The sequence below is a fragment of the Aquarana catesbeiana genome, linkage group LG01, assembly GCF_042186555.1.
Source record: "Aquarana catesbeiana isolate 2022-GZ linkage group LG01, ASM4218655v1, whole genome shotgun sequence".
In the NCBI taxonomy this organism is placed as follows: domain Eukaryota; kingdom Metazoa; phylum Chordata; class Amphibia; order Anura; family Ranidae; genus Aquarana; species Aquarana catesbeiana.
The window spans coordinates 166315779-166340676 of record NC_133324.1 but is presented as its reverse complement, the minus strand read 5'-3'; the positions used below and the strand labels follow the sequence as shown (position 1 = coordinate 166340676).

Below are 24898 nucleotides of genomic sequence, written 5' to 3'. Positions count from 1 at the left end.
CTTGCTGTATTGGCGACATCCATTCATAGACACATTGCTGAGCCAAGTTGCTGCATCCTTCTCGTCATGTTCCATTGCCTTATGATAGAAAGATGTGTGTTCCATAGACTTCACACCAATGCCATTTTGGACGTCGAAGTTGCATCCCATGTATTTCAATGGGTGCATCTTATTGACAAGACTCAAGTCGCAGAGACAAAAAAAAAATAGTTCCTGCACTACTTTTGTGCGACTCTCTGCAACTTGATCCCATCTGTTGTCACATCAGTATAGATAAGAATGTTACTTGGATCCTTAACCGTCTTCTCTTCTACCTGGATGTTCTTGCTGCTTAAGAACTTCCTCCCTGTCTCTTTTTTTTCTGAATTGTTTTTGTGTTTTGTTCAATTAACTTTATTGCTGATTTAAAATAGAACTTCGTCCCCAGCGCATCCCATTCACACATGAGCGTAGCGGAAACACCTTTTCAACACCTAATGTGGTAGCAGGTTGGATATTGGTAATGACTGCTGGACAATAATGAACTTCTGGTATGCGAGTTTATTCCATTCTTTTAGCTAGTAAGAATGGACACTCCTGGCCCGACTCGTGTCTATCACGCCAAGAAGTGCCCATACAGACAAATTCAGTGTACTTATAACTCTATTACATTACGTCACAAGCGAATCAGACAATACATTTCCGTTATAAGACATTTTTAACCTCTTAACCTTTGTAAGCAGTTAACCTACTCTTATGGTTGCAAAGCAGTTAGCAAAGCAAATTCCTTTTGTACTCTTGCAGTTTGCAGATTCTTGCCTTTGCGGTTTCCTTATCTTACTTACTAATCAGCTTGACATTTGCTAACTTATAGGAAAGTGTACGTCAGTGTGCTAAACACAGGTGTCTGTGTTAAGGGGGGTGAGAGGGTGAATTCAGTGTCTTTAACCACAGCCTGTAACATATTTTACAGAGCTCATAAACTGTTCTTAGCATAGTATATACAAGAATGGCTTCTTAGCTGAAATTCTAAATCAGCCTTACTGCACACATAACCATGGCCATATAAACTGACCCCGTTCCTACTTCATTCCCCCCTTTGATCATAATCATAGCGATTAATATGAGCGAGATTAAGCATCATTAAATACCATACCGTTCTGCTTTCTAATGGATCAGAGCCCAATGTTACTGAGATTTTTATTTAGTCTTGGGGAGTTAATGGCTGGTATTTCCACATAGCCATAATATGGGTCGCAGCCTTTCTTTCTACGGTGGCCTCAATGAAACTCTGGATCATTCTAGTCCCAAGAGGAATCAGACAGGGTAACAGCAGACATGCTACAAGTATTACTACAACGATCCCCAATATAGCCTTTACCCCATATACACTGGGGAAACCCCAATCCCCGAACCAGCTACCAGCATTGAGACCATCCTATGTCTGGACTGGCACATGAGCTAACTTTTTCATTCTACCAGTGATTTCTTCAACTACTTTTCCTGTGTTGTCCACTTCTAAGCAACAATTACTCAGATTAAATTTTCCACAGACACCACCCTCAGTAGCTAACAGATAGTCTAAGGCAAGTCTATTCTGATACACATGAGCACGTAAATTAGTTCCTTGTTTAGCAAGCAAATTTAAGGCAGTAGCAGTTTCGTTAGTAATTATTTCTAGTACAGCCTGTAACCTTATAATTCGATTAAGCATATAAATTGGTGTTCTATAACCGTAACTACCATCCTCGGCCTAAGTAGCTGGACCATAATATTGGACAATACGTTCTGGGGGCCATTCATTGTCTTTCCAGTTTCCCATCTTCAAGCTAGATGATCTCCGCTTCCTCTTTGGACCTGTGTACACCGGGACTCCCAATTCTTCCCTATTCCCCAGTGGAAGAAGGAAAAATGAGGGTTTTAAGGTACCTAAGACACAGGCTCCTGACCAGTCTTGAGGGAGCTCTGAATAGGCTTTGTTCCCACAAATCCAATACAAGTTTTCTGGGGCCTTCCAGTTAGATTCTTTGGTGAGATTTTCCCATAGCCCTTTTAGATGAGTGAAATTGGTAAAGGGGTGTGGGTCAGGCACGGGTATGTTTGTATCACTCCACCAGGATGTATTTTTAGAAGTGTTGTTATAAAACTGTTGTCCTAAACAGGCCATTTCTCCTACATGTGTTCTATACTGGGGACCCGACCTGGCTATACAATATTTCCCAATTATTGATGTTTTCAGGTGCCATTCTGACCTTATTCGTTCAGGAGGCTGCTCAGAGGTGGCACTGAATGGCACATCATAATCTTTTTCCCTGGCTTCCCAAGGCCATTGGTCTCCCATGGTAGTTCCTCCGCACACATAGCAATCTGTCACTTGTAAATTGTCAGCCACACTTTCTGCCAGTTCAATGAACAGGTTCTTTGTGCTAGGAGGCATCTCCATACCAGTGGCCAGTTCTTCATAAAGGGAATGAAATAGCTGATGATTAACACTCTTTGTTAGTTCAGTTTCTAGTGAGACATACACAATTGTACCGGGGTCTGATCCTTTACCATAAATATGAACTCCAAACTTATTTCCCCATTGTGCTAAAAACCGGACAGGGTTATGTATGGTAAAATTCACAGGGGTGCAACTTCCCACTGTGCAGCTGGATGAACTAGCTAAGGATTGTAGGATTGCATCCTGATTTTTCATCCCCCATGTTCCCCAAGCAGCACACCCCTAGGTGGGGCAGTAGTTCCATTCCTCATTTGCACAGCTAGGTCCCAGTTTCCCTGAACAGATGTACCTATCATTTCTCAAATACTCTCTCTCCCATTCCAATCCCCCACACCCTTGAGGGGGTTGAGGTTGATCGCAGCACACGCATCAAAAATTAGGCTTGCTGCAGTGCTGGGGTCAGTGATCAGTGTACGGTTTATAAGCTTCCCGGTGGAACTAAAGCTCCGGACGGTTAGCCAGGTTTTGTAAGGTGCATAAGTGGGATCATAGCAGGTTATCTGATCTTCCACAGAGCACATTGAATAGGTAGTCCCATTATGTATGCAGGTACCAGTGTCTGTACCCTTGCATTGATAATGGGAGTGCCACAGTAACATCTTGGTAGTTACGGATCCTACTCTGGTAGTCTTTATACAAGGGTCACATGAATTACTCTCCCCCTCTTTTAACCCGGTCAGTATCACTATTATGACTATCAACAGTCTCATTATAACGGTTTTAGTAAACATTACACCGATGAATATCCTCAAGCTTCAGCTTGTGCGTAGACCAACCAGCGTCCGGGCTGTGGTTGGAGCAGAGCTTAGTAGATATCCTTTATCTTCCGCCGTGCGTTGAGCCAGCAGCTTCCAGGAGTGTGTTGGCCGCAGGGCTGCAGTCTGTCTATCTTCTGCCGTGCGTAAATTCAGCAGCTTCCAGGGGTGTGCTGAACACAGGGCTGGAGTTCTTCCTTCTGATTTCTCTGGTCAATCTCAGTCTCAAAGGATCTTGGGGGTCTAATGTACTGTGCCCGGAGTCTGTGAGGTCAGCAGCTCGCTTTACCCTGGAGTGGTGTATCCAGGGTGTCACCTCAGCTACCCTAATGGCTGTTGGGGTAGATAGTAGAACAGTGTAAGGACCTCTCCATTTTGGCCCTAGTGGGGTTATGTTCCACTCCTTTACCCACACTGTATCTCCTGGTTTAAAGGGGTGTACTGGGTTCGACAAGCTTATGGGAAGTTTCTCTTGAACCCATTTCCCTATGTTATACAACACTGCATACTTTCCCCAAGTTTCTGTATCAGTTAACAGTTAGCTACCCCTCCTATCTGATGCAAGTCTCCTCTTATCCCTCTAATGATGGGTGGGGGCCTACCATACAGTACCTCAAAAAGAGACAGATTTGTCCTCTTTGTTGGGGTACTCCGAATTCTCAGTAAAGCAATGGGCAACATCAAGGTCCATTTCATTCGGGTTTCCTGACAGAGCTTGGCCAGTTGTGACTTGAGCGTGCGGTTCATTTGTTCAACTTTTCCAGAGCTTTGGGGCCTATATCTGGGGATAAACATCTTTTACAAAACTGCTTCCGTCAGTAAAGTACGCAACGTTTGGATTTTCCAAGGGGCTGTCTTTCAAGTCTGGTCGGCTTGCATACCCATTACCCGGAGGCTGTCATGAGTTAGGGGTTCCTGTGAGGTGGGGAGCAGAGTGGCTGGGTTTAAAGTGTTTACAGTCTCTAAGTGGATACGGGGATTTTCACACAGCATAGCTTGATATTTAACCATTCGACTGTTCGTGAACTAGTGATTTCCCTTGTAATCCATTAGTGCCTGTACCTGGTGAGGTACTCGGACATAAGTCTCCTGACCTAATGACAACTTGTCAGCTTCCGCCACAAGGAGGGCTGTTGCTGCGATAGCCCGCAGGCAGGATGGCCATCCCTGAGCTACGGTGTCCAGTTGTTTTGAGAGGTATGCTACAGGGCGCTGCCAAGACCCAGAGTATTGTGTCAGGACTCTTACTGCTATTCCTTGTTTTTCACTGGCATACAAATAGAAGACTTTTTTTTTTTTTTTTTTTTTTTTTTTGGCTATCTGGCAAGCCTAGCGCAAGAGTCTGCATTAGGGAGACCTTAATGTCTTAATGCTCTGTTTTGCTGTTCTCCCCATTGGAAGGGTTCCTTTTATCCCCCCTTTGTGGATTCATAGAGGGGTCTGGCTTTTATGGCAAAGTCCGGTATCCAGATTCAGCAGAATCCTGCCACTCCCAGGAATTCACGTACTTGCCGTCTGGTAGTCAGGGTGGAAATCTGACAAACAGCTTCTTTCCTGTCTTCTCCCAATTGTCTCTGTCCTTGTGATACTCTGAATCCCAGGTACTTTACAGTCTCTTGTCAAAATTGCACCTTTCTCCGGGACACCTTATAACCTGCCTCCCACAGTAATTGTAACAGTTCATTAGTGACCACTGGGTGCATGGTCATTACAGCCTGATTGACCGCTCTGAGGTCTTGAACAGGACAACAGTGAGCTGTTTCGGGTTTCTGCGCTGGAAGTAGAGGTGTATTCCAGGGAGACTGACAGGGTTTTAGAATTCCATAGTGTAGGAATTTGTTTAAGTACTTTTGTATTCCTACTAGGGCTTTTCGAGGGACTGGGTACTGTTTCAGGCTGACTGGAGTGGCTCCTGATTTTAATTCGATAAGGATTGGGGGAACATGTCTGGCTAATCCTGGTAGGTTGTCTTCTGCCCATAGTCCCGGGATGTCTTGCAGTATGCGGGCTTCAAAGGGATGGGGCAATTTTAGGATAGCCTATCCCTATCCGTCAGATTGGAAGTATATGTGTGCTCTGAGTTTAGCAAGTAAGTCTCTGCCCAGCGAGGGAATAGGGGAATCCGACATGTACAGGAACTGATGTTGGACTTGATGCCCCCCCCAAAAACTACAAAGTCTTTCTAATAGGAAGGGTCTTTTGCCTTTATACTTCTGCACTGCTTGGTTAATTCTGTGTCTTTCTTCAGTATTAAAAAGGGTCAATAAAAGTTGCTGGCAGTCCGACCAAGTGGGGTTATTGACCAGAGCAAATCTGTGATGGCTTGGGGCTTCTCAGAGTAGGCAGGGTTATGAATCTTCCAGTTCAGTAAATCTGTTGTGTTAAAAAGGGGTGTAAACTAGAGTCCGATATTCCTCCACCGCCTGTTCTCTTAAGGGCATTTGCAGGGGTATGTTGAAAGACGGGCAAAGGTCCGGCTATTTGCATCAGGATTTCTCGGAGTGGAAGTGGACACTTGATTGGGGAGCCCATTGACTACTACTGAGTTCCCTATTTCTGTCCTGCCTATACTCAGAGTATTACGGTCAGGAGTATATTTACTGAGATTTGGCATTGAAATACTGACTGAATCTGATGTAGGTGGACAACAGCTTGAGTCCTCTTGTCCACTGGACGGGGCATTTGGACATGGCTCTGACCTGTCTCTATCTGAGGTCTGTTCATCTACATACGGGGGAGGTTGATCTGTCTCTTCGGATTGAGAATATATGTTTTGTTTGTTTTGTCAGTGGCACTACTCTTTGTCATAACCATAATTCTACACTGTTCCTCTTTTTGTGGCTTCTATCCACTGCAGGTCTTTATCTCCCATTTGTCCAAAGGATGCACAATCATCCAGACGGACGTTTTCTCCTAGCTGACTGACTGACTGACTGGCTGAGGATTTGTCCGAAAGATGCGCAATCATCTGGACGAACATTCCTCCTGACTGACTGGCTGAGGAGTTATCCGAGAGATGCACAATCATCTGGACGGATATTCCTCCTGACTGGCTGAGGATTTATTCGAGGGATGCACAATCACCCGAACGAACAGTCCTCCTGGTAGGTGCGTCTTGGTCATGTTTCTGTGAGTCTGACATAATATTCTCAAATAATCAGTCAATGGTCTCTAAGTCAAGGGTTCCCTGTGGGGGCCACCGCGCTCCAATCTTTCTCACACAATGTTATCAATTTCTCAGGGCTAAGTTTTAAATTACAGTTCTTAGAAAATCCCTTCCTAAAGTTGGAGATCATGGTTTGTAGGGGGGATTCAACACTATGTTTCCCACCCATTCTTATAACCTAACAGACACCAAGACAGACACAGAGGGTAGGGTAAATGATGAGAATTCAGTAAGGGGTCTGAATCCTCGACACAGGTAGGAACAATAGACAACGCTTCCCTCGGTCAGTGGCCTGGACGTGGTCTCCCAGCCAGAAAACGCACTTAAAAGAGGACACGGTCACTTCACCACTAAGTGATGTCTCATACACACATCAATCATACCAGACACTCCCACCCAAAAATTACTGACTGACTGAGAATTCGTCCGAAAGATGCACAATCATCTAAACGGAGGTCTCTTCTCGGAAGGTGATCAGGCTTCCCTTCTCTCGATCCGTCGAGAGGCCGACCGACTGGCTGTCTGACAGTTATCCCAAAACCAAAAGTAAAAAGCTCTCACCTGTTCCCGTTGGAGCTCCAGCTATCTACTGCTCGGATTCCCAGGTCCTTTTGACGCTACGAAGGTCGTCCACAGCAGGCCACCAAATGGGACACAGCGCAGTCTCCTAGATAACAGTTCTAGAAGGCGCCTTTTGAGACTACGATATAACCCACAGGGCTGGCCTCTCGGACCATTCCTTGTAGGTCTGGTGGAAAACAGTGCCACCTGCCTCAACAGGTCACACCGATATTCCCCCCTTACGGCCAATGCACCAAATGTGGTAGCAGGTTGGATATTGGTAATGACTGCTGGACAATAATGAACTTCTGGTATGCGAGTTTATTCCATTCTTTTAGCTAGTAAGAATGGACACTCCTGGCCCGACTCGTGTCTATCACGCCAAGAAGTGCCCATACAGACAAATTCAGTGTACTTATAACTCTATTACATTACGTCACAAGCGAATCAGACAATACATTTCCGTTATAAGACATTTTTAACCTCTTAACCTTTGTAAGCAGTTAACCTACTCTTATGGTTGCAAAGCAGTTAGCAAAGCAAATTCCTTTTGTACTCTTGCAGTTTGCAGATTCTTGCCTTTGCGGTTTCCTTATCTTACTTACTAATCAGCTTGACATTTGCTAACTTATAGGAAAGTGTACGTCAGTGTGCTAAACACAGGTGTCTGTGTTAAGGGGGGTGAGAGGGTGAATTCAGTGTCTTTAACCACAGCCTGTAACATATTTTACAGAGCTCATAAACTGTTCTTAGCATAGTATATACAAGAATGGCTTCTTAGCTGAAATTCTAAATCAGCCTTACTGCACACATAACCATGGCCATATAAACTGACCCCGTTCCTACTTCACTAGACGCACAGCGGGCAGCCAATTCACTATAACAAACGCCTTGTAGTAGCGGAAGAACTCTTTCGGTCGGGGAGCGGCGCAGATTTTGGTGCATTTTGAAGCACGTTTTTTCACGCAGGAAAATACACATCTGCTAACCACGATTGGGTTGTCACTAAAGCGGAGCTCCACCCAAAAGGGGAAGCTCTGCTTGTTTGGTTCCCCCTCCCTCCGCTGCCATATTTGGCACCTTTCAGGGTGGAGAGCAAGTACCTGTTTTTGACAGGTACCCATCCCCCACTTTTGGGAGACCTCACCGTGGCGAGATCGCCTGGCAGTTTGGCCCTCCTCCATCCACCACCACCATGCCATTTAGAAAGTACAGCACACTTTGTGCATGTGCACTGGGAAACCGGGTGTGAACTGCCAGTTTCCCTTAGGGTCCTTTCACTAAGGATGAGCTCCTGCGTGCTCGCACACTCCGCGTGCCGAGACATTACCCGATCTCTGCAGGCGCACATCGGGAAAATGTCTCACTGCCTGTGATCAGCGCGGTGCCAACTTCCTGGCGGGCTCGGCACGTGGAGTGTGTGAACACGCCAGAGCTCATCCTTACCTTTCACACAGGCGGTCTGCCCGGCGGACTCCACCTTGCTCAGCAGGGGATCGATCCGCTGAGCAGGCAGATGACAGGTCTGTCTTCGCTTCCTGTGCGGAGATGGACCTATCAGAGCCCCGCTCTCCTCTATGGCAGATCAGATGAGGACAGAGCGCCTGTCCGTTTTCATTCAATCCATCAGATGAATGGAAAATAGGGTCACCATCTGTCTGGATTTCACGGACAGGATCGGATAGCAGCGGACATGTCACTGCTGACATCCCAGGCTCCATAGGAGTGAATGGAGGCTCTGAGCAGGTCCACCTGAAAAACTGACAGGCAGACCTGATTGAAAAGCCTGTGTGAAAGGGGCCTAATGACAAATGGTGGCGGTAGGGTTGCCACCTCATCCCTTTAAAACCAAACACATATTAATGACACAGGTTCTGTGGCTGATTAAGGTGGTAATTTAAAAGAGAAGTAAAGGTTTTTATTTTTTTGCCCATCATACTTACCTAGATGGGGTCCGATGCTGCATCTGTCCCCTGCCGACTCTTCACTGAGAACTAAGCCATCGAACATCGCAGATGGCTCAGTTCAGTCAGCAGCTCTCTGCTCTGCCCCCCCCCCCCCTCGGGCTCACTTGAGCGCTAAGTTGTGGTTGGGCGGGGAGCAGCGGGAATCAGTCCAGGCACCTGGCGGATCCAGACATTATTGTCATGATGACGCGGTGCCTGGACTGATTCCTGTGACGTCAGCAGAGAGTGGACTTCAGACCGCTCTCTGCTAAAAACGGGTTACAGGAGTGCAAAACGAATTGCACTCCTGTGACCCCTAGGAGAAGCCCAGCCGAATGAGCTCAGACTGGACTTCTCCTTTAAACTCACTTGGTGCCTTATCTGCAATAAATCAGCCTTAGAACTTGTGTAATATATGTGTGTTCGGGTTTAAATGGACGAGGTGGCAAATCTAGGTGGCGGCAGCAGCACTCGAGAGCCGATTGAGAAATCGGCTGGGGTGCCTACACAGCTTGATCGGTGGACAGGTAAGCAGACACATGTTTTGCTGCATGACAAAACATATCACAAAGGCGCCAAAATGCGCACTGAATAAACGTGATACTTCATGCCGGAAAATGTTCTAGAGCTACTTTGGGGCATTTGTTGCGCACAGAGCAGCATATTCAAGTGAATTGGCTGCCCCATGTGTGATGCATATTTACATTTGAAAATCGTGCAAAAAAAGGTGAGCGGGAACATGCGTATCCGCTACGCTCAGGTGTGAATAGAATGTGCTTGGGAGAAAGTTTTTAAGCAGCAAGGATGACCAGAGAGGAGAGGTGAGGGTTAAAAAAAAAAAATAAAAAAGCACTCATCCTTCAAAGTTGCAAAGGAATGCCTCTTATTAGTAAAGTTGCATTGAAGTTTTTTTTGAAGTGGCAGGGAAGTGGTGCTACTCTCATTTCGCACAAGTGTGAACCACGGCTTAAAGCAGAACTAAACACTCCTATCCATTATAGCCATGGATGCTGCCATCTAATGCCATGTACACACGATCGCACATTCCGACAGCAAAATCCATGTTTTTTTTCCGACAGATGTTGGCTCAAACTTGTCTTGCATACACACGGTCACACAACGTTGGTCGGAAAATTCCGAACGTCAAGAACGCGGTGACATACAACACGTACAGCGAGCCGAGAAAAATGAAGTTCAATAGCCAGTGCTGCTCTTCTGCTTGATTCCAAGCATGCATGGCACTTTGTGCGTCGGAATTGCCTAAACACGATCAGAATTTAAGACAACGGATTTTGTTGTCGGAAAATTTGAGAACCAGATCTCAAATTTTGTGCAACAGAAATTCCGATGGAACCTACACACGGTCGGAATTTCTGACAAAAGGCTCCCATTATCCAACATTATCTGTCGGAAAATCTGACCGTATGTACGGGGCATTAGTCTCTGTTTAATCTGCAGTTGCCATGGGGCTGCACATGTGATCAGTTATGACACCAGACATTTGATGGTTTGACAGTTCAGTTGAGATCACATGGAAAGGTGACAGTTACATTCTTGACATGGCTTGAATGTAACTTTTTTGCACGAATGATCGTCCGTTTTTTTTTTTTTTTGCATGCTAGTCTAATCGAAAAGAAGGGCTGTCCGATCAGGTCCGCCTGTCAGTTTTTCAGGCATACCTGAGCAGACATTCCATTCACCGCTATGGAGCGGTGGAAATCATTTAGAAGGATGGCGGTCCTATTTTTCATCCTTCTGGCAGATCGGATAGGATCAGGTGAAAATGGACAGGCGGTCCATTTTTATCCGATCTCCCCATAGGAGTGAGCGGGACTGGGTCCATCTCTGCTCTGCACAGTGAGCAGAGACGGACCTAACATCTGTCTGCTCAGCGGGGATCAGCAGGACAATTCTCCACTGAGCAAGAGGAATCCGTATAACGGAGGCACCCATATGAAAGGGGCCTAAGAGTTTACTAAAGTTACGAAAATTCTCGTACGTCAGAATAAAAATTTGGAAGTAATGTAACGGGTTGTAGTGTATTTGTATTGTATTTTTGGATGACAACTGTACTAATTAAACTGTAACTGATTAGTTGAAAATGTTTTGTTCTGGTATCGTACGGGAAACATTTCCGTTATTTACCCATCGGATAATTTAGCATGAACTGTTCTGATCGACTCCTGAAAACTGTGTTCTAAGATCAGATTATCGTACTATAGTTTTGAAAGTGGTATTTTTGGTATGATCTTCTGATCGTGTGTACGGGCCTTCAGGGCTTGTTGACACTTGCAATTGCGCTGTGTTTTTACCGCCTCGCAACTGTTCCCTTGTTGCTGCCGAGGCAGCATCCAGAGATGTACACACTCGCTGTGGCCACAATGCTTTGCTTTGTAGCCGCAGTGTGAATTTTACCCCCATCACACTCGGCGGGTGGTACTGCCTGTCAAGCACAACCCTTTCAAGGGAATAGGTCTGGTGGTTGCAGCGCAGTTGTCCGGTAATTTGCATATTAAAACAAGTGGTGAGGCAATACAGAGCCTCATCACCGCCTGTCTTTTGCTGTCCTAAGAGTGATCCAAATGCAGATCACACTTCTGACAGCAAAGCAAATGTAAATGAGGACTCACTCCCTATGGGCTTGCAGATGTAAATGGATGATCATCCATTTACATTCATGTCCATATAGGCTCTTTTTTAACCAGTTCCCACCCGGCGTATGGCCAAATGATGCCAGCACTGCAGCACTGGCCTCTCGTCAATCTGGGTGGACGTCATATGTCATCCTCCCGAATCGCGCCCCGTGCAGGGCAACGCAGCAGTGCGATTCGTCACTCCATACGGCAGGTGCCGGCAGGGGCCAGCACAGGGGCGGGTGGAGACAATGAGGTGCAGGCACTAGAAAAGAGTACATGGGAAGGGTAGAGGGGAATGTGCCAGGGAGGCTGATCCTGGGCTTGAACATCCCAATAAGTGCGCTCTGTTGAGTGACATTGGTGAAACCAGTCAGGGACCAGCGCTGCTGGAGCTTAGGGACTCTCCTAGCTGCCAGGGAAAGAACTCCTCCAGTGATGGGGGGGGGGGGGGGAGGGAAAGGATAGACAATTTCTGGTGGTAGGGGAGTTATTTTTTAGAAGGACAGAGAGGGCAATCTGTGACAAAGACCTGAAGCACTGAACTGTATGCTGTCTACCGGGCGATCAGGTTCGGCACATCACAGATCTGGTGGACAGATTACTGGGGGGGGCTGGGGAAGACCCGGCTGTCATTGTGCACGTTGGCACCAATGACAAAGGCAGATGGAGTGTCCTAAAGAACAATTTTAGGGGCTTAGGAGCTAAATTGAGGAAAAGGACCTCCAAGGTAGTATTCTCAGAAATACTACCGGTATGTCGAGCCACATCAGAAAGGCAGAGGGAGATTAGGGAAGTAAACAATTGCCTGAGGAGCTGGTGTAGTAAGGAGCAGTTTGGGTTCCTGGAGAACTGGGCCAACTTCTAAGTCGGTCACCAGTTTTATAGAAGGGACGAACTGCACCTAAATGAGGAGGGTGAAGATCTGCTGGGAGTGAAGATGGGCGAAAAGTTAGAGGGGCTTTTAAACTAGGCAACGGGGGGAGGGTCTGGAGGTAGAGATAGTCAGCGCGGAACATATTCCAGAGGGTAATATTGGGGGCATTAGTGGTAAGTTGACTAAAGCATATATTCCCGAGGTAAGTGTAGTAAAATGTCCTATTTGCAATCTCGGAAGACCCAATAAGAGTACAGTATACGACCGGTCTAAACTACGTGGCATGTTCACCAATGCCAGGAGCCTGGCAGACAGGATAGGAGAACTAGAGATACTGTTGTACGAGGAGGATTTAGATTTTGTGGGAATTTCAGAGACTTGGTTCAACAGCTCTCATGATTGGCTGGCAACCATTCAAAGGTATTCGCTTTTATCACAGTTATAGAGAGGGTAAAAAGGGGAGGGGTATGCCTGTATATCTAGAATAATGTACAAGTGCATTTTGTTAAGCGCTGCGCAAACTGTTGGTGCTATATAAAACCTGTATAATAATAAGTGAATGTAAGAGCTGACATCAATAAGGAAGCTAGGGAGGAGGTGGAATCCTTATGGGTAGGGCTCCAAAGGGATGAAACTAAGGGGAAAATAATACTGGAAGCATGCTATAGGCCCCCTAACCTGAGGGAGGAGGGGGAGACAGGCCTCGTATCACAGTTTGGATTAGCAGCAAGGATGGGAATTGTCATCATAATGGGGGATTTTAATTATCCAGACATAGACTGGGCGGAAGGAACCGCGCATTCGTCTAAGGCTCGCCAATTCCTAAATGTCTTGCAGGACAATTTCATGGTAGATGCACCAACTAGAAACAAAGCATTACTAGACCTACTGATTACCAACAATACAGACCTGATGTGTCAATAAGGGGAAATTTAGGAAACAGTGATCACAGGTCAATTGGCTTCAGTATAAATCACACAAATAGGAAACATAAGGGGAATACAAAGACACTGAATTTCAAAAGGGCCAACTTCCCTAAACTACGAACCTTGCTAGAAGAAATAAATTGGGATAAAATCCCAACAGCGGAGGAGAGCAAAAAAAATCCCAAGAAATTCTTTAAGTATATAAACAGTAACAAATGAACGACAGACCATATTGAATGAGGAAGGAAATCTGGTTACAAAGGATGGGGAGATGGCAAAGGTATTGAATTTATTCTTCTCCTCAGTCTTCATGAGGGAATCGGGGGGCTTCAGTAACCAAAACTGCAGTGTTTATCCTCATGACACAACACAGGAAGCACCTTCATGGTTAACAAAGGACAGAATTAGAAATAGACTTGGAAAACTTAACATTAATAAGTCACCGGGACCAGATGGCTTGCACCTGAGGGTACTTAGGGAGCTCAGTCAAGTAATTGCCAGACCATTGTCCTTAATTTTTACAGACAGTCTACTGACTGGAATGGTACCAGCTGATTGGAGAAAAGCCAATGTAGCACCAATATTTAAAAAAGGGACAAAATACATCCCTGGGAATTACAGGCCAGTTAGCCTAACATCAATAATATGCAAGCTCTTGGAGGGGATGATAAGGGACTATATACAAGATTTTAGTAATGAAAATGGTATCATTAGCAGTAATCAGCATGGATTCATGAAGAATCGCTCTTGTCAAACCAAACTATTAACCTTCTATGAGGAGGTGAGTTGCCACCTAGATAAAGGAAGGCCCGTAGATGTCGTGTATCTGGATTTTGCAAAAGCATTTGACACAGTTCCCCATAAATCCCATAAACTAAAAATGCATGCAGTGTTTTCCATGTATTCCAATGGCTCTAGTTCACACCAGTGCAGTCAGTTTCCGGTCACTTTCCAGTGCAGAAAAAAAAGTAGAGCATGCTGCATTTTCTTCCTGCACAGAACTGTACTGGAACCTAGCAAGTTGTATCAAAAATGCACAGAAACTGCGTGTGTTGTGAACTGTAAGCAAAAACTGATCCGGAACGTATGAGTGCACTTTTGTGGTGTGAACTGGCCCTAAAAATGCATGCACAGTGTTTCCTATGTATTCCAATGGCTCTAGTTCACACCAGTGCAGTCAGTTCCAGTCAGTTTCCGGTGCAGAAACTGAGTGCATTGGTGTGAACTATAGCCATTGGAATACATGCAAAACACTCTGCATACATTTTTAGTGCACAGGACTGCATTTGGTGTGAACTAGCACTTAGGGCCAGTTCACACCATATGCAGTCCAGTAGGTTTTGTTCTGCAACAAAAACGCATGGAAATTAGGTTATATGGTTTCCAATGGCATAGTTCACACCAGTGCAGTCAGTTCCAGGGCTTTGTGGGCCCAGAAAAAAAAAAGTTGAACATGCTGAATTTTTCCTGCACTGGACTGTACTGGAACGCAGTCAAATGCATAAAAAATGCACTGTACCCTTGTATAGTGAAAAAAAACAGGATAAAAAGCACCTGGAATGCCTCCAGAATTGCATTAAAAATACACTGAAACGCATCAAAAATGCGTTAAAAACACGCATCCAGAAACGCATCCGGAACGCACTTGGAGTGCGTCTTTTTATGGTGTGAACCAGCCCTTAGTGCAGAAAAAACACATACAGAACTGCATATGGTGTGAACTAGCACCTAAGGTGGAAAAAGTTCTGAAATGATGTCTTCATTTTTTACATCAAAGAAACCTGACATTTTAACAGTGTAGACTTTTTATATCCACTATATATGATGATGCTGTAGTGCACTGGTGACAGTATTTAAAAAAAAAAAAAATGTGAATTTTTTAAAAATTTTAAATTTTTCCAAAAAATCATGACAAAAAATTACAACTCCAAAAAACGTGCCTTTTATAATGGGGTAAAAGTGCCAGGCATTGAATTTGTTAAAGGGAGAAAGGCTGCATCATTTTAGACAGATCTGAATGGATGTAAAAGGATGCCATCTGTTCCATTTATGTCTGCTTCTAGGCAAGAAACATTTTTGGTTATACTTTTGTTGCTTATGATTGGTTTACGGAACAAATAAAAAAAAAAAAAAAAAAACAGATGCAAAAGCAGATGCTGACTGATCCAAACTAAAGATGGACAAGCAAACTGATGTAAACTGAATACATCCATATTCATCATTTTTTTTTTTCACAGTAAAAAAACGTGACTGAACTGATGACACCACTGTAGCAGCAGGAATCTTCTGATTGCTGCTGGGGCTCTGAGAGGTTAGGTGCAGCCGCCATCCCCATTTACTACAATAAGTAAAAAGTGTTGCACTATAATAAACATAAAACCGATAAAAGTGACCAGAAAAAAAAAAGTGAGCAGTTCAAAATATTCCACAGTGAATACATTTATAGGTGATCAGTCCCCTTTAAAAAGGCATAACAATCTTCTCTCTTCATCCAGTATCACCAGTGAACCTGTCACCACAGTGAAGGCAATATGTAAGCGCTTTCATTGCTCGGCTACAGCAGCAGCTTTCAACTTAGATCACAATGCTGTTCCTCTCCACCGCTCATCAGATAGATGGTAAAAGCAGCACAGGCAAATAAAGACATGTCAAGGCAAGCAAACAAACACTTCTTATAGTGTAGATATCATCAAGACCATTTATTTAACCCAAAACCGCACTTACAAGTACAAAAACAACATGCACTTATCAATATAGTTACCAAGCCAGCAACAATCACAGCAACTTCTGGTTCCTATACGCAATGACGTCACAGGGGAGGCTCTGCCCTTCGTCATAAACAGACATCTTCCGGGGTTTGTTCACTGTGGAATATTTTGAACTGATAACATTTTTGTTTTTCTGGTCACTTTTATCAGTTTTATGTTTAAAGCGCAACACTTTTTACTTATTGTGACTTATTGGAGAGGATATCCTCTTTTCTGTTTGCTGATCACTGTATCATTTGCACATGCACAATTTTGCGCGGTTTCCATTCATGATAATGACAGTTCGGCGGCGGCCGCATTTATTGGCAGCTGTCCGCGTAGCCAGCTATTACCTGCGGTGATTGCTGGTGGACAAACTTTTGGTGCGTCCAGCCCTGTCCCAGGTAATCGCTGGCTGTGCAGAGAGCCGTCAATAACTGCAACCACTGGTGACCTGTCATTATAGTGAATGGGGCCTGCGGCTGGACCTAGCCTCTCAGAGCCACAGCTCTGAAATCTTGCTGCTGCAATTCACACTGGTGTGAATGTTACCTTATTTTATTCAAGTATGTTTCGCACGGGCATTCCGGTTGTCCATTTTCAGATGGACAACCGGAGGTAACTGTGTCATCCATTGTCTGGCTATGATTTTCCTAGCCGAAAATAGCGTTTCATGCAAAAAAACCTTGGTGAATTTATCAAGTTCTGAGTCAGGGAATATCCCCAGTAGACATTGTTTTGGGTTTAGGGTAAGAGGGGAGCCCATGGCGTCGTGCAGAAAATCCACTATCTGCTTCAAAAAACCCTGTATCTGTGGGCAAGCCCATAATAAATGAAAGAACGTACCTACTTCTCGGGAACACATCAAACAGGTGATGGATTGCCCCCTTTGAAATCTTGCCAGTCTCAAAGAGGTGAGTTATGCACGATGCAGAATGTAAATCTGGGACAATCTATCAGAGAGTTTAGGCGAGACAGCTTTACAGGTATCCAATGCCTCGCTCTATTCTTCAGAGCTCACTTCTCAAGGTCGATGGCTGCAGCAGAAGCATGGGTAGGTGTTTCATGGGAAGAAATCTCTTTATACTGCAATATAATCCTCAAGCCATACTTTCGGGAAGTGCTACCATGTAGAAATGTTGTCCAGCGAGAACTTGTCCTTCAGAAGGAAGGTGTTGCAGGCATTAGCCCCCTCCCCCAAGGTATGTTTACTTGTTTATCTTCTTAATTAGCTGTCCTGGAAGCTGAGTTGGGAAAACCATGGTTACACTTACTGGTAACGGTATATCCGAGAACCTTCCAGGACAGCGTCCAAATTCCCACCCAGATGTTTTTGGTTTAACCACTTGCCGACCGGGCCATAGCCGAAAGACGGCTATAGCGCGGTCAGCTTATTCTGGGTGCACGTCCGTGGGACGTCATTCCAGAATGTTGCTCCCGTGCGCACCCAGGAAAATCCGTGACGTGGGTCCAGAGGACCCAGCGCATCATGGATCATGGTAAATAGCCGCTGATCACGGCCGTTTACCACGTGATCGTTCCGTCAAATGACGGAGCGATCACTTGTAAACAAACCGGCGTCGTGTCATGACGCCGGTTCCTCCCTCCCCTCTCTGTACCGATGGGTACAGTGTGAGGGGAGAGGGGGAAAGATTGCAGCAGTGCTGTGGGCTGGATGTTTAGTGCCCACAGCGCTGCTCAGTGTCAATAATCTGCAATACTCTGCAACACTGTGCAATACTCTGTCAATACTCTGCAACATTGTGCAATACTCTGCAACACTGTGCAATACTCTGCCAATACTCTGCAAAACTCTGCCAATACTCGCCAATACTTGCCAATACTCTGCAATAAATTTTAACAGAAACAAAGATTTTTTTTTATCGAATTTTCAGTCTTTTTTTATTTATAGCGCAAATAATAAAAAAACCTGCGGTGATTAAATACCACCAAAAGAAAGCTCTATTTGTTTAAAAAAAAGGACAAAAATGTCATATGGGTACAGTGTTGCATGACTGAGTAATTGTCATTCAAAGTGTGAGAGCACCGAAAGCTGAAAATTGGTCTGGTTAGGATGGGGGTTTAAGTGGTCAAGTGGTTATGATGACGTTAGAAATTGTTGCATTTTTACCTGAAAATTCCTTGTGTGTACATTTGTGGAAGTTCTTTTTTTACAACAATTGAGAATGAGGGGAAGGGAGGGTATTTTTAATCTTTGTGGTATGCGCTTCCTGTTGAAGGTGAAGCCAATCCTCTCTCACATACTGTTACTGGTAAGTCTTACCATGTTTTTTTCTTAGCAAAAAACATGACTGAACTGATGACACCTGTATGAAAGGACGCTTACCCGTCCTTTCATACGTTAAAAACTTTCTTTCAGCTCTCTTTTTTTTTTCTCTTTTTTTTGCTGTGATATGACTTACTGTTAGAGGGTAGCTGTCTCTGTTCTTCATGGTCCCACTATATGGAGGAATGTAGCCACCTTCTCTTGCTTGCTTCCAAGAGATGGATTAGAGATATGAGATAAAGTGTATATAGTGGTGTACAGTACATAACCACAACTAATGTCCGCTGCTCATTCCAAACGAATGGAAATGAGAGGGGAAGGAGAGGTTAGGGAGCTCAGAGAGGATGTTTTAAACGGGGCAGAAAAACACAGTAAGAAGAAATGATTTAATTAAAATCTCAGGACAACGTCCGCAAAGCGGTCCACCTCATACACCTCCTAAATCAGTGGAAAATTCCTGGGTTCCTACTCTCTTTGGACCTCCTACATGGAAATGTCATGGGAATATTTGCACTTTATACTGTCTCGCTGGGGGTTTGGGGAAGCCATCTTAGCCTGGATCAAGGCCCTGTATTTGACCCCTTCTGCTTTGGTAAAATATGCAGGGTTCTTCTCATCCCCCTTTTCGATTTCCTGAGACATGAGACATGGATGCCCCCTGTCTCTTGCTCTCTTCATCCTGGCGCTAGAACCCCTGGCGATGGCTCTCTGGGCTGACCGGAATATCTTGGTAATGCCTTATGCAGGCAATGGGTATAAGCTTAACCTCTTTGCAGATGATGTCCTATTGACACTCCCCAATCTGTAGCAGGTCCTTTCCTGATTCTCATCAATTTGTCCAGCCTAAACTGCGTATGTGTATATATGTGTGTGTGTGTGTGTGTGTGTGTGTGTGTATATATATATATATATAATAATTTATATATTATAGTGGGAACGGAAAGTATTCATTATTGTACACACAGCACCCCTTATTGACAGAAAAACACAGAATTGTTGACATTTTTGCAGATTTATTAAACAAGAAAAACCGAAATATCACATGGTCCTAAGTATTCAGACCCTTTCCTGTGACACTCATATATTTAACCACTTCCCGCCCGGCCCATAGCAGATGACGGCCGGGCGGTGGTTCAGTTATCCTGACTGGGCGCCATGTGACATCCAGCAGGATAACATGCCGCCGCGCGCCCACGGGGGCACACATCTCGGCGATCGATGGAGCGGTGTGTCAGTCTGACACACCGCTTCACCAATCTTGGTAAAGAGCCTCTGGCGGAGGCTCTTTACCACGTGATCAGCCGTGTCCAATCACGGCTGATCACGATGTCAATAGGAAGAGCCGTTGATCGGCTTTTCCTCACTCGCGTCTGACAGACGCGAGTAGAGGAGAGCTGATCCGCAGTTCTCCTGATGGGGGTTGTGTGCTGATTGTTTATCAGCACAGCACCCCCCTCAGATGACCACACTGGACCAGCAGGAACGCCAGTAGGACCACCAGGGAAGGGGGTAACATGTGGATGGCCAGGTATGTACCCCATGGCCATCCACATGTGCCCAATCTGTGCCAATCAGTACCCACAAATGGGCACTGATTGGCACCATTTTATAGCACTGATGCCCAGCAATGCCACCCTTAGGGGTATCAGTGTCATCAGTACCACCCATTAGTGTCCATCGGTGCCACCTGTCAGTGCCCACCTATCAGTGCCCATTCGTGCCACCCATAAGTACCCATCAATGCCACCTACGAATGCCCATCTGTGCCACCTATGAGTGCCCATCAGTGCCGCATACCGATGCCACCTATCAGTGCCCATCATCAGTGCCCATCAGTGCCACCTCATTGGTGCCACCTCATCTGTGCCCATCAGTGCCCGTCATTGAAGAAGAAAATTTACTTATTTCCAAAAATTTTTAACAGAAACAAAGAAAAACCTTTTTTTTTTTTTTTAATTTTCGGTCTTTTTTTATTTGTTGCACAAAAAATAAAAACCGCAGAGCTGATCAAATACCACCAAAAGAAAGCTCTATTTGTGGGAACAAAATGATAAAAAAATTGTTTGAGTACAGTGTAGCATGACCGCGCAATTGTCATTCAAATTGCGACAGCGCTGAAAGCTGAAAATTGGCCTGGGCGGGAAGGTGTCTAAGTGCCCGGTATTGAAGTGGTTAACTCAGGTGCTGTCCATTTCTTCTGATCATCCTTGAGATGGTTCTACACCTTCATTTGAGTCCAGCTGTGTTTGATTATACTGATTGGACTTGATTAGGAAAGCCACACACCTGTCTATATAAGACCTTACAGCTCACAGTGCATTTCAGAGCAAATGAGAATCATGAGGTCAAAGGAACTGCCTGAAAAGCTCAGAGACAGAATTGTGGCAAGGCACAGCTCTGGCCAAGGTTACAAAAAAATTTCTGCTGCACTTAAGGTTCCTAAGAGCACAGTGGCCTCCATAATCCTTAAATGGAAGACGTTTGGGACTACCAGAACCCTTCCTAGAGCTGGTCGTCCGCCCAAACTGAGCTATTGGGGGAGAAGAGCCTTGGTGAGAGAGGTAAAGAAGAACCCAAAGATCTGTGGCTGAGCTCCAGAGATGCAGTCGGGAGATGGGAGAAAGTTGTAGAAAGTCAACCATCACTGCAGCCCTCCACCAGTCGGGGCTTTATGGCAGAGTGGCCTGACGGAAGCTTCTCCTCAGTGCAAGACACATGGAGTTTGCTAAAAAACACCTGAAGGACTCCAAGATGGTGAGAAATAAGATTTTCTGGTCTGATGAGACAAGATAGGACTTTTTGGCCTTAATTCTAAGCGGTATGTGTGGAGAAAACCAGGCACTGTTCATCACCTGTCCAATACAGTCCCAACAGTGAAGCATGGTGGTGGCAGCATCATGCTGTGGGGGTGTTTTTCAGCTGCAGGGACAGAACGACTGGTTGCAATCGAGGGAAAGATGAATGCGGCCAAGTACAGGGATATTCTGGATGAAAACCTTCTCCAGAGTGCTCAGGACCTCAGACTGGGCCGAAGGTTTACCTTCCAACAAGACAATGACCCTAACCACACAGCTAAAATAACAAAGGAGTGGCTTCAAAACAACTCTGTGACTGTTCTTGAATAGCCCAGCCAGAGCCCTGACTTAAACCCAATTGAGCATCTCTGGAGAGACCTAAAAATGGCTGTCCACCAACGTTTACCATCCAACCTGACAGAACTGGAGAGGATCTGCAAGGAGGAATGGCAGAGGATCCTCAAATCCAGGTGTGAAAAACTTGTTGCATCTTTCCCAAAAAGACTCATGGCTGTATTAGATCAAAAGGGTGCTTCTACTAAATACTGAGCAAAGGGTCTGAATATATGGACCATGTGATATTTCAGTTTTTCTTTTTTAATAAATCTGCAAAAATGTCAACAATTCTGTGTTTTTCTGTCAATATGGGGTGCTGTGTGTACATTAATGAGGAAAAAAATGAACTTAAATGATTTTAGCAAATGGCTGCAATATAACAAAGAGTGAAAAATTTAAGGGGGTCCGAATACTTTCCGTCCCCACTGTGTGTGTGTGTGTGTGTGTGTGTGTGTGTGTATATATATATTATTACAGTATTCCAGAAATATATATATGGAATTTTCTGGGATGATCTGCTATTTTGGGATGTCTGTACCTATGACTATATTTAATTATTAGGTCTACTTACTCATTATTATGTTTGGGAACAAGTTGTACACTGACCATATTTTTTTTTTTTTTCAGGTAGTGGTACTGACTTTTATTGTTTGTGGATGTAAGTAGTAGGGGCTCATAGGTTCTTATCAGAAATAAAAAAAAAGAATATTGTACACTGCAATTAAGTCTATCTAGTGTGTATTTTACTACTCGATTTATTTATGCAGTACTTTTCTAACTGCTTCATATCCCAGTCACACAGCTAATCTAGTTGTGATTCTGGAAGTACTATTATTGGCTATTTGAAGTGATGATTTGCCAAACGGAATGAACGCAGTTTGATTTTCATAGGCTAACTAGATCATGCAAATCTGAGGGAAGCAAATAAATTGTTTTGACAAGTTAACTGAAAAAATGACATCGATGTCTAAGAGTAATACATATATGCAAACTAAGCTGTCATGTTTACAAATTTTTTATTTTTTTTTTTCCTGCTGGAGGAGAGTGTTGAGAGAAATACACAGCCAACATGATGTAATCAGAGTTATGTGCTTAAAATGTCTACTTGACACAGCAATTTGTAGCTTTGTGCTGAAAATGTTGCTATTTTTACACTGTGCTTGCCACTAGAATATGAATGCAGGATAATTCTAGGACATGGTACTTGTTCTCCCCAGGGTTGTATCTCAGGATAACAGTATACTGGGCAGTTAGCGACACTGCTAGTGGAGTTCTCGATACATTCCAGTTATATACAGGCATATTTATTGCATTGGCAACTCTCTTTTGGGTAGATGTTATTAGGTTTACTTACCTAATGGCAAAATACTGTATTTGATTTTATATTGTATACAGCTCTGGGTTACTTTAAAATGGTTCAATTGAATGAAGTATGTACTGATCAGAAGAAGGTCATAGAGTGGATAGAGGGGTGAGGTAGAATCTAAAATTCAAAAAAGTATTTTTTTGTAAAGTGGAGCCATATTGTTATGTGAGAATTGCCAGTCAAGCCTTATAACCTTTTGTTGATGTAGCAAGATACTTTGTTAGAATGTATTTTATTGGTTAATTTGCTTTTATCCTTGCAGATGACAGTATGGAATCTGTTGGTGAAGATCAGCTAAGCTTTGCCTTGTTGGATTCTGCATTGGATATGTTTCCAGGACATCTAGAGTGTCACCAGATCCTTGCAGACATTGATGAGAAGCTAAAAGAGAATTCTTTATGGTAATGTAATAAGTCTCCTGATTTGTTCCACAGTGTGTGTGTCCTGGGGGGTTAGCTACCAGAAGAGATTGCATGTGGGCTGCCTTTTCGCTTTTAGTTATACCTAGTTTCCTACTCCGTCATGTAGCAGGATAAGTAGTAGGTGACGATCTAGAGCAGAGTTGTTCCCCCAAACAATGCAGAGAAAAGGATTTTTTTGATGAATGTGAAAAATCCAATTTTTTTTCCAAGTCATTTGGCGACCAGTTTGTACCAAATGAAGCTATTCAAAGTGTAAAAAAAAAAAAAGCTTGCAGAGGTATAATGCTTCCAGACCTCAGCTTTGCCAGTGCTTATAAATGCCCTCAGCCCACCCCTCAGTGGAACACATTGTTCAAACTCAATAATTATTAGGATAGAGTGGAGGCAGCCTTCTTCATTGCGTTTAGGAGAAGTCCAGATTTGCATAATAGAGGTGTCTGTAGTTTGGACTCTCTGAGGACACTCTGTAGCAATGGATTTTCATACAAGTCAGACCAATTGGCACTTTGTGGTAACTTATTTGCAAGTATCTGATTTAGGGCCAGTTCACACCATAGAAATGCAGTCCGGATGCGTTCCAGTGTTTTTTTTTTTTATGCATATTTGGTGCATTTTTGATGCAGTCTAGTGCATTTTTCCCCCTCTTTTTTTTTTTCTTAAACTTAAATAAGGACATGTGTGTTCCAGTGCATTTTCAGTGGGTTTTAGTGTGTTTTTGATGCGTTTTACAGCGTTCCAGTGCAGGAAAAATGCAGCATGTTCTGCTTTTTTTTTTTCTGGAACTGGAACGCAGTGGAACTGCAAGCACTGGTGTGAATTATGCCATTGAAAACCATAAAGCTTCCCATGCGTTTTTGATGCAGAAAAAAAAAACACACTGGACTGCATGTGGGGGGGAACTAGCCCTTAAACCCAAATGTAACTTTTTTCATATTTCAGACTCTTCTGTCTGTAACATTCATGTTGTGCTCTCCTCATTTCAGTAATACTTTCTTTCCTTTTATCTGTGTAATTACTGACCTATGTGAATTACACACATCCTGTGGCATATAAAGCATTGACTGACTGAGTCCAAGTAATCACCAAACTTTTGTGACTTCAAACATTGCTGTGTTTCTTTTGACTTACCCCCCTCCTCACCTACAGCACACACACACACACACACAAAGTCTTAAACACACATGTCCACACTCTTGCCAGATCCCTGTTGTGTATCCCACTGGGAGCTGCTGAAAAGTCTCTTGGCCAGATGACCTCTTCTTCTGAGCATGCATGAAAAAAATCCCATTCATACCTAAAGAACCTTTTAAGCTAATCTCCTAAACATACACCTAAGTACAAAATTGTGTATATCACTTTAAAAGTCCTCCTCGTGATGTTGGTGACTCACAACATCATCAAAGTGTACCTCCACCACATAGAATACACGCTTACCAGATAGCAAGCGTTTTTACACATTCAAGGAGTACCAAGCATTATCCATTTTAAGACCAGACCTTATTCCGACACTTTTTGTTTACAAGTAAAAACATTTATTTAACACATAAATCCATACTTACATACAGAGACAATATAATACTCACATATTTGGTAGATACC

General features: G+C 44.1%; 1 protein-coding gene and 1 long non-coding RNA gene across 8 annotated transcripts in view; one reads left to right on the top strand and one right to left on the bottom strand.

Moving 5' to 3' along the window:
* KIAA0825 (KIAA0825 ortholog) overlaps positions 1–24898 on the top strand; it is a 784945-nt gene that overhangs the window by 431 nt on the left and 759616 nt on the right. For 5 of the 7 annotated variants that reach the window (XM_073624511.1, XM_073624513.1, XM_073624517.1 and 2 more), the window contains exon 2: positions 23140–23278. In XM_073624511.1, the coding sequence (XP_073480612.1) occupies positions 23148–23278 (131 nt within the window). In that variant the 5' untranslated portion in view covers positions 23140–23147. Of the gene's footprint in view, positions 1–22147; positions 22170–23139; positions 23279–24898 lie in introns of those variants that run through there. The other 2 variants (XM_073624512.1, XM_073624514.1) reach the window with 2 other exon arrangements.
* Positions 540–7810, bottom strand: LOC141136528 (uncharacterized). Its single transcript, XR_012243677.1, has 2 exons — positions 6965–7810; positions 540–3570 (listed from the first exon to the last, which is right to left on the bottom strand). It is a non-coding gene; the product is annotated as an uncharacterized lncRNA (long non-coding RNA).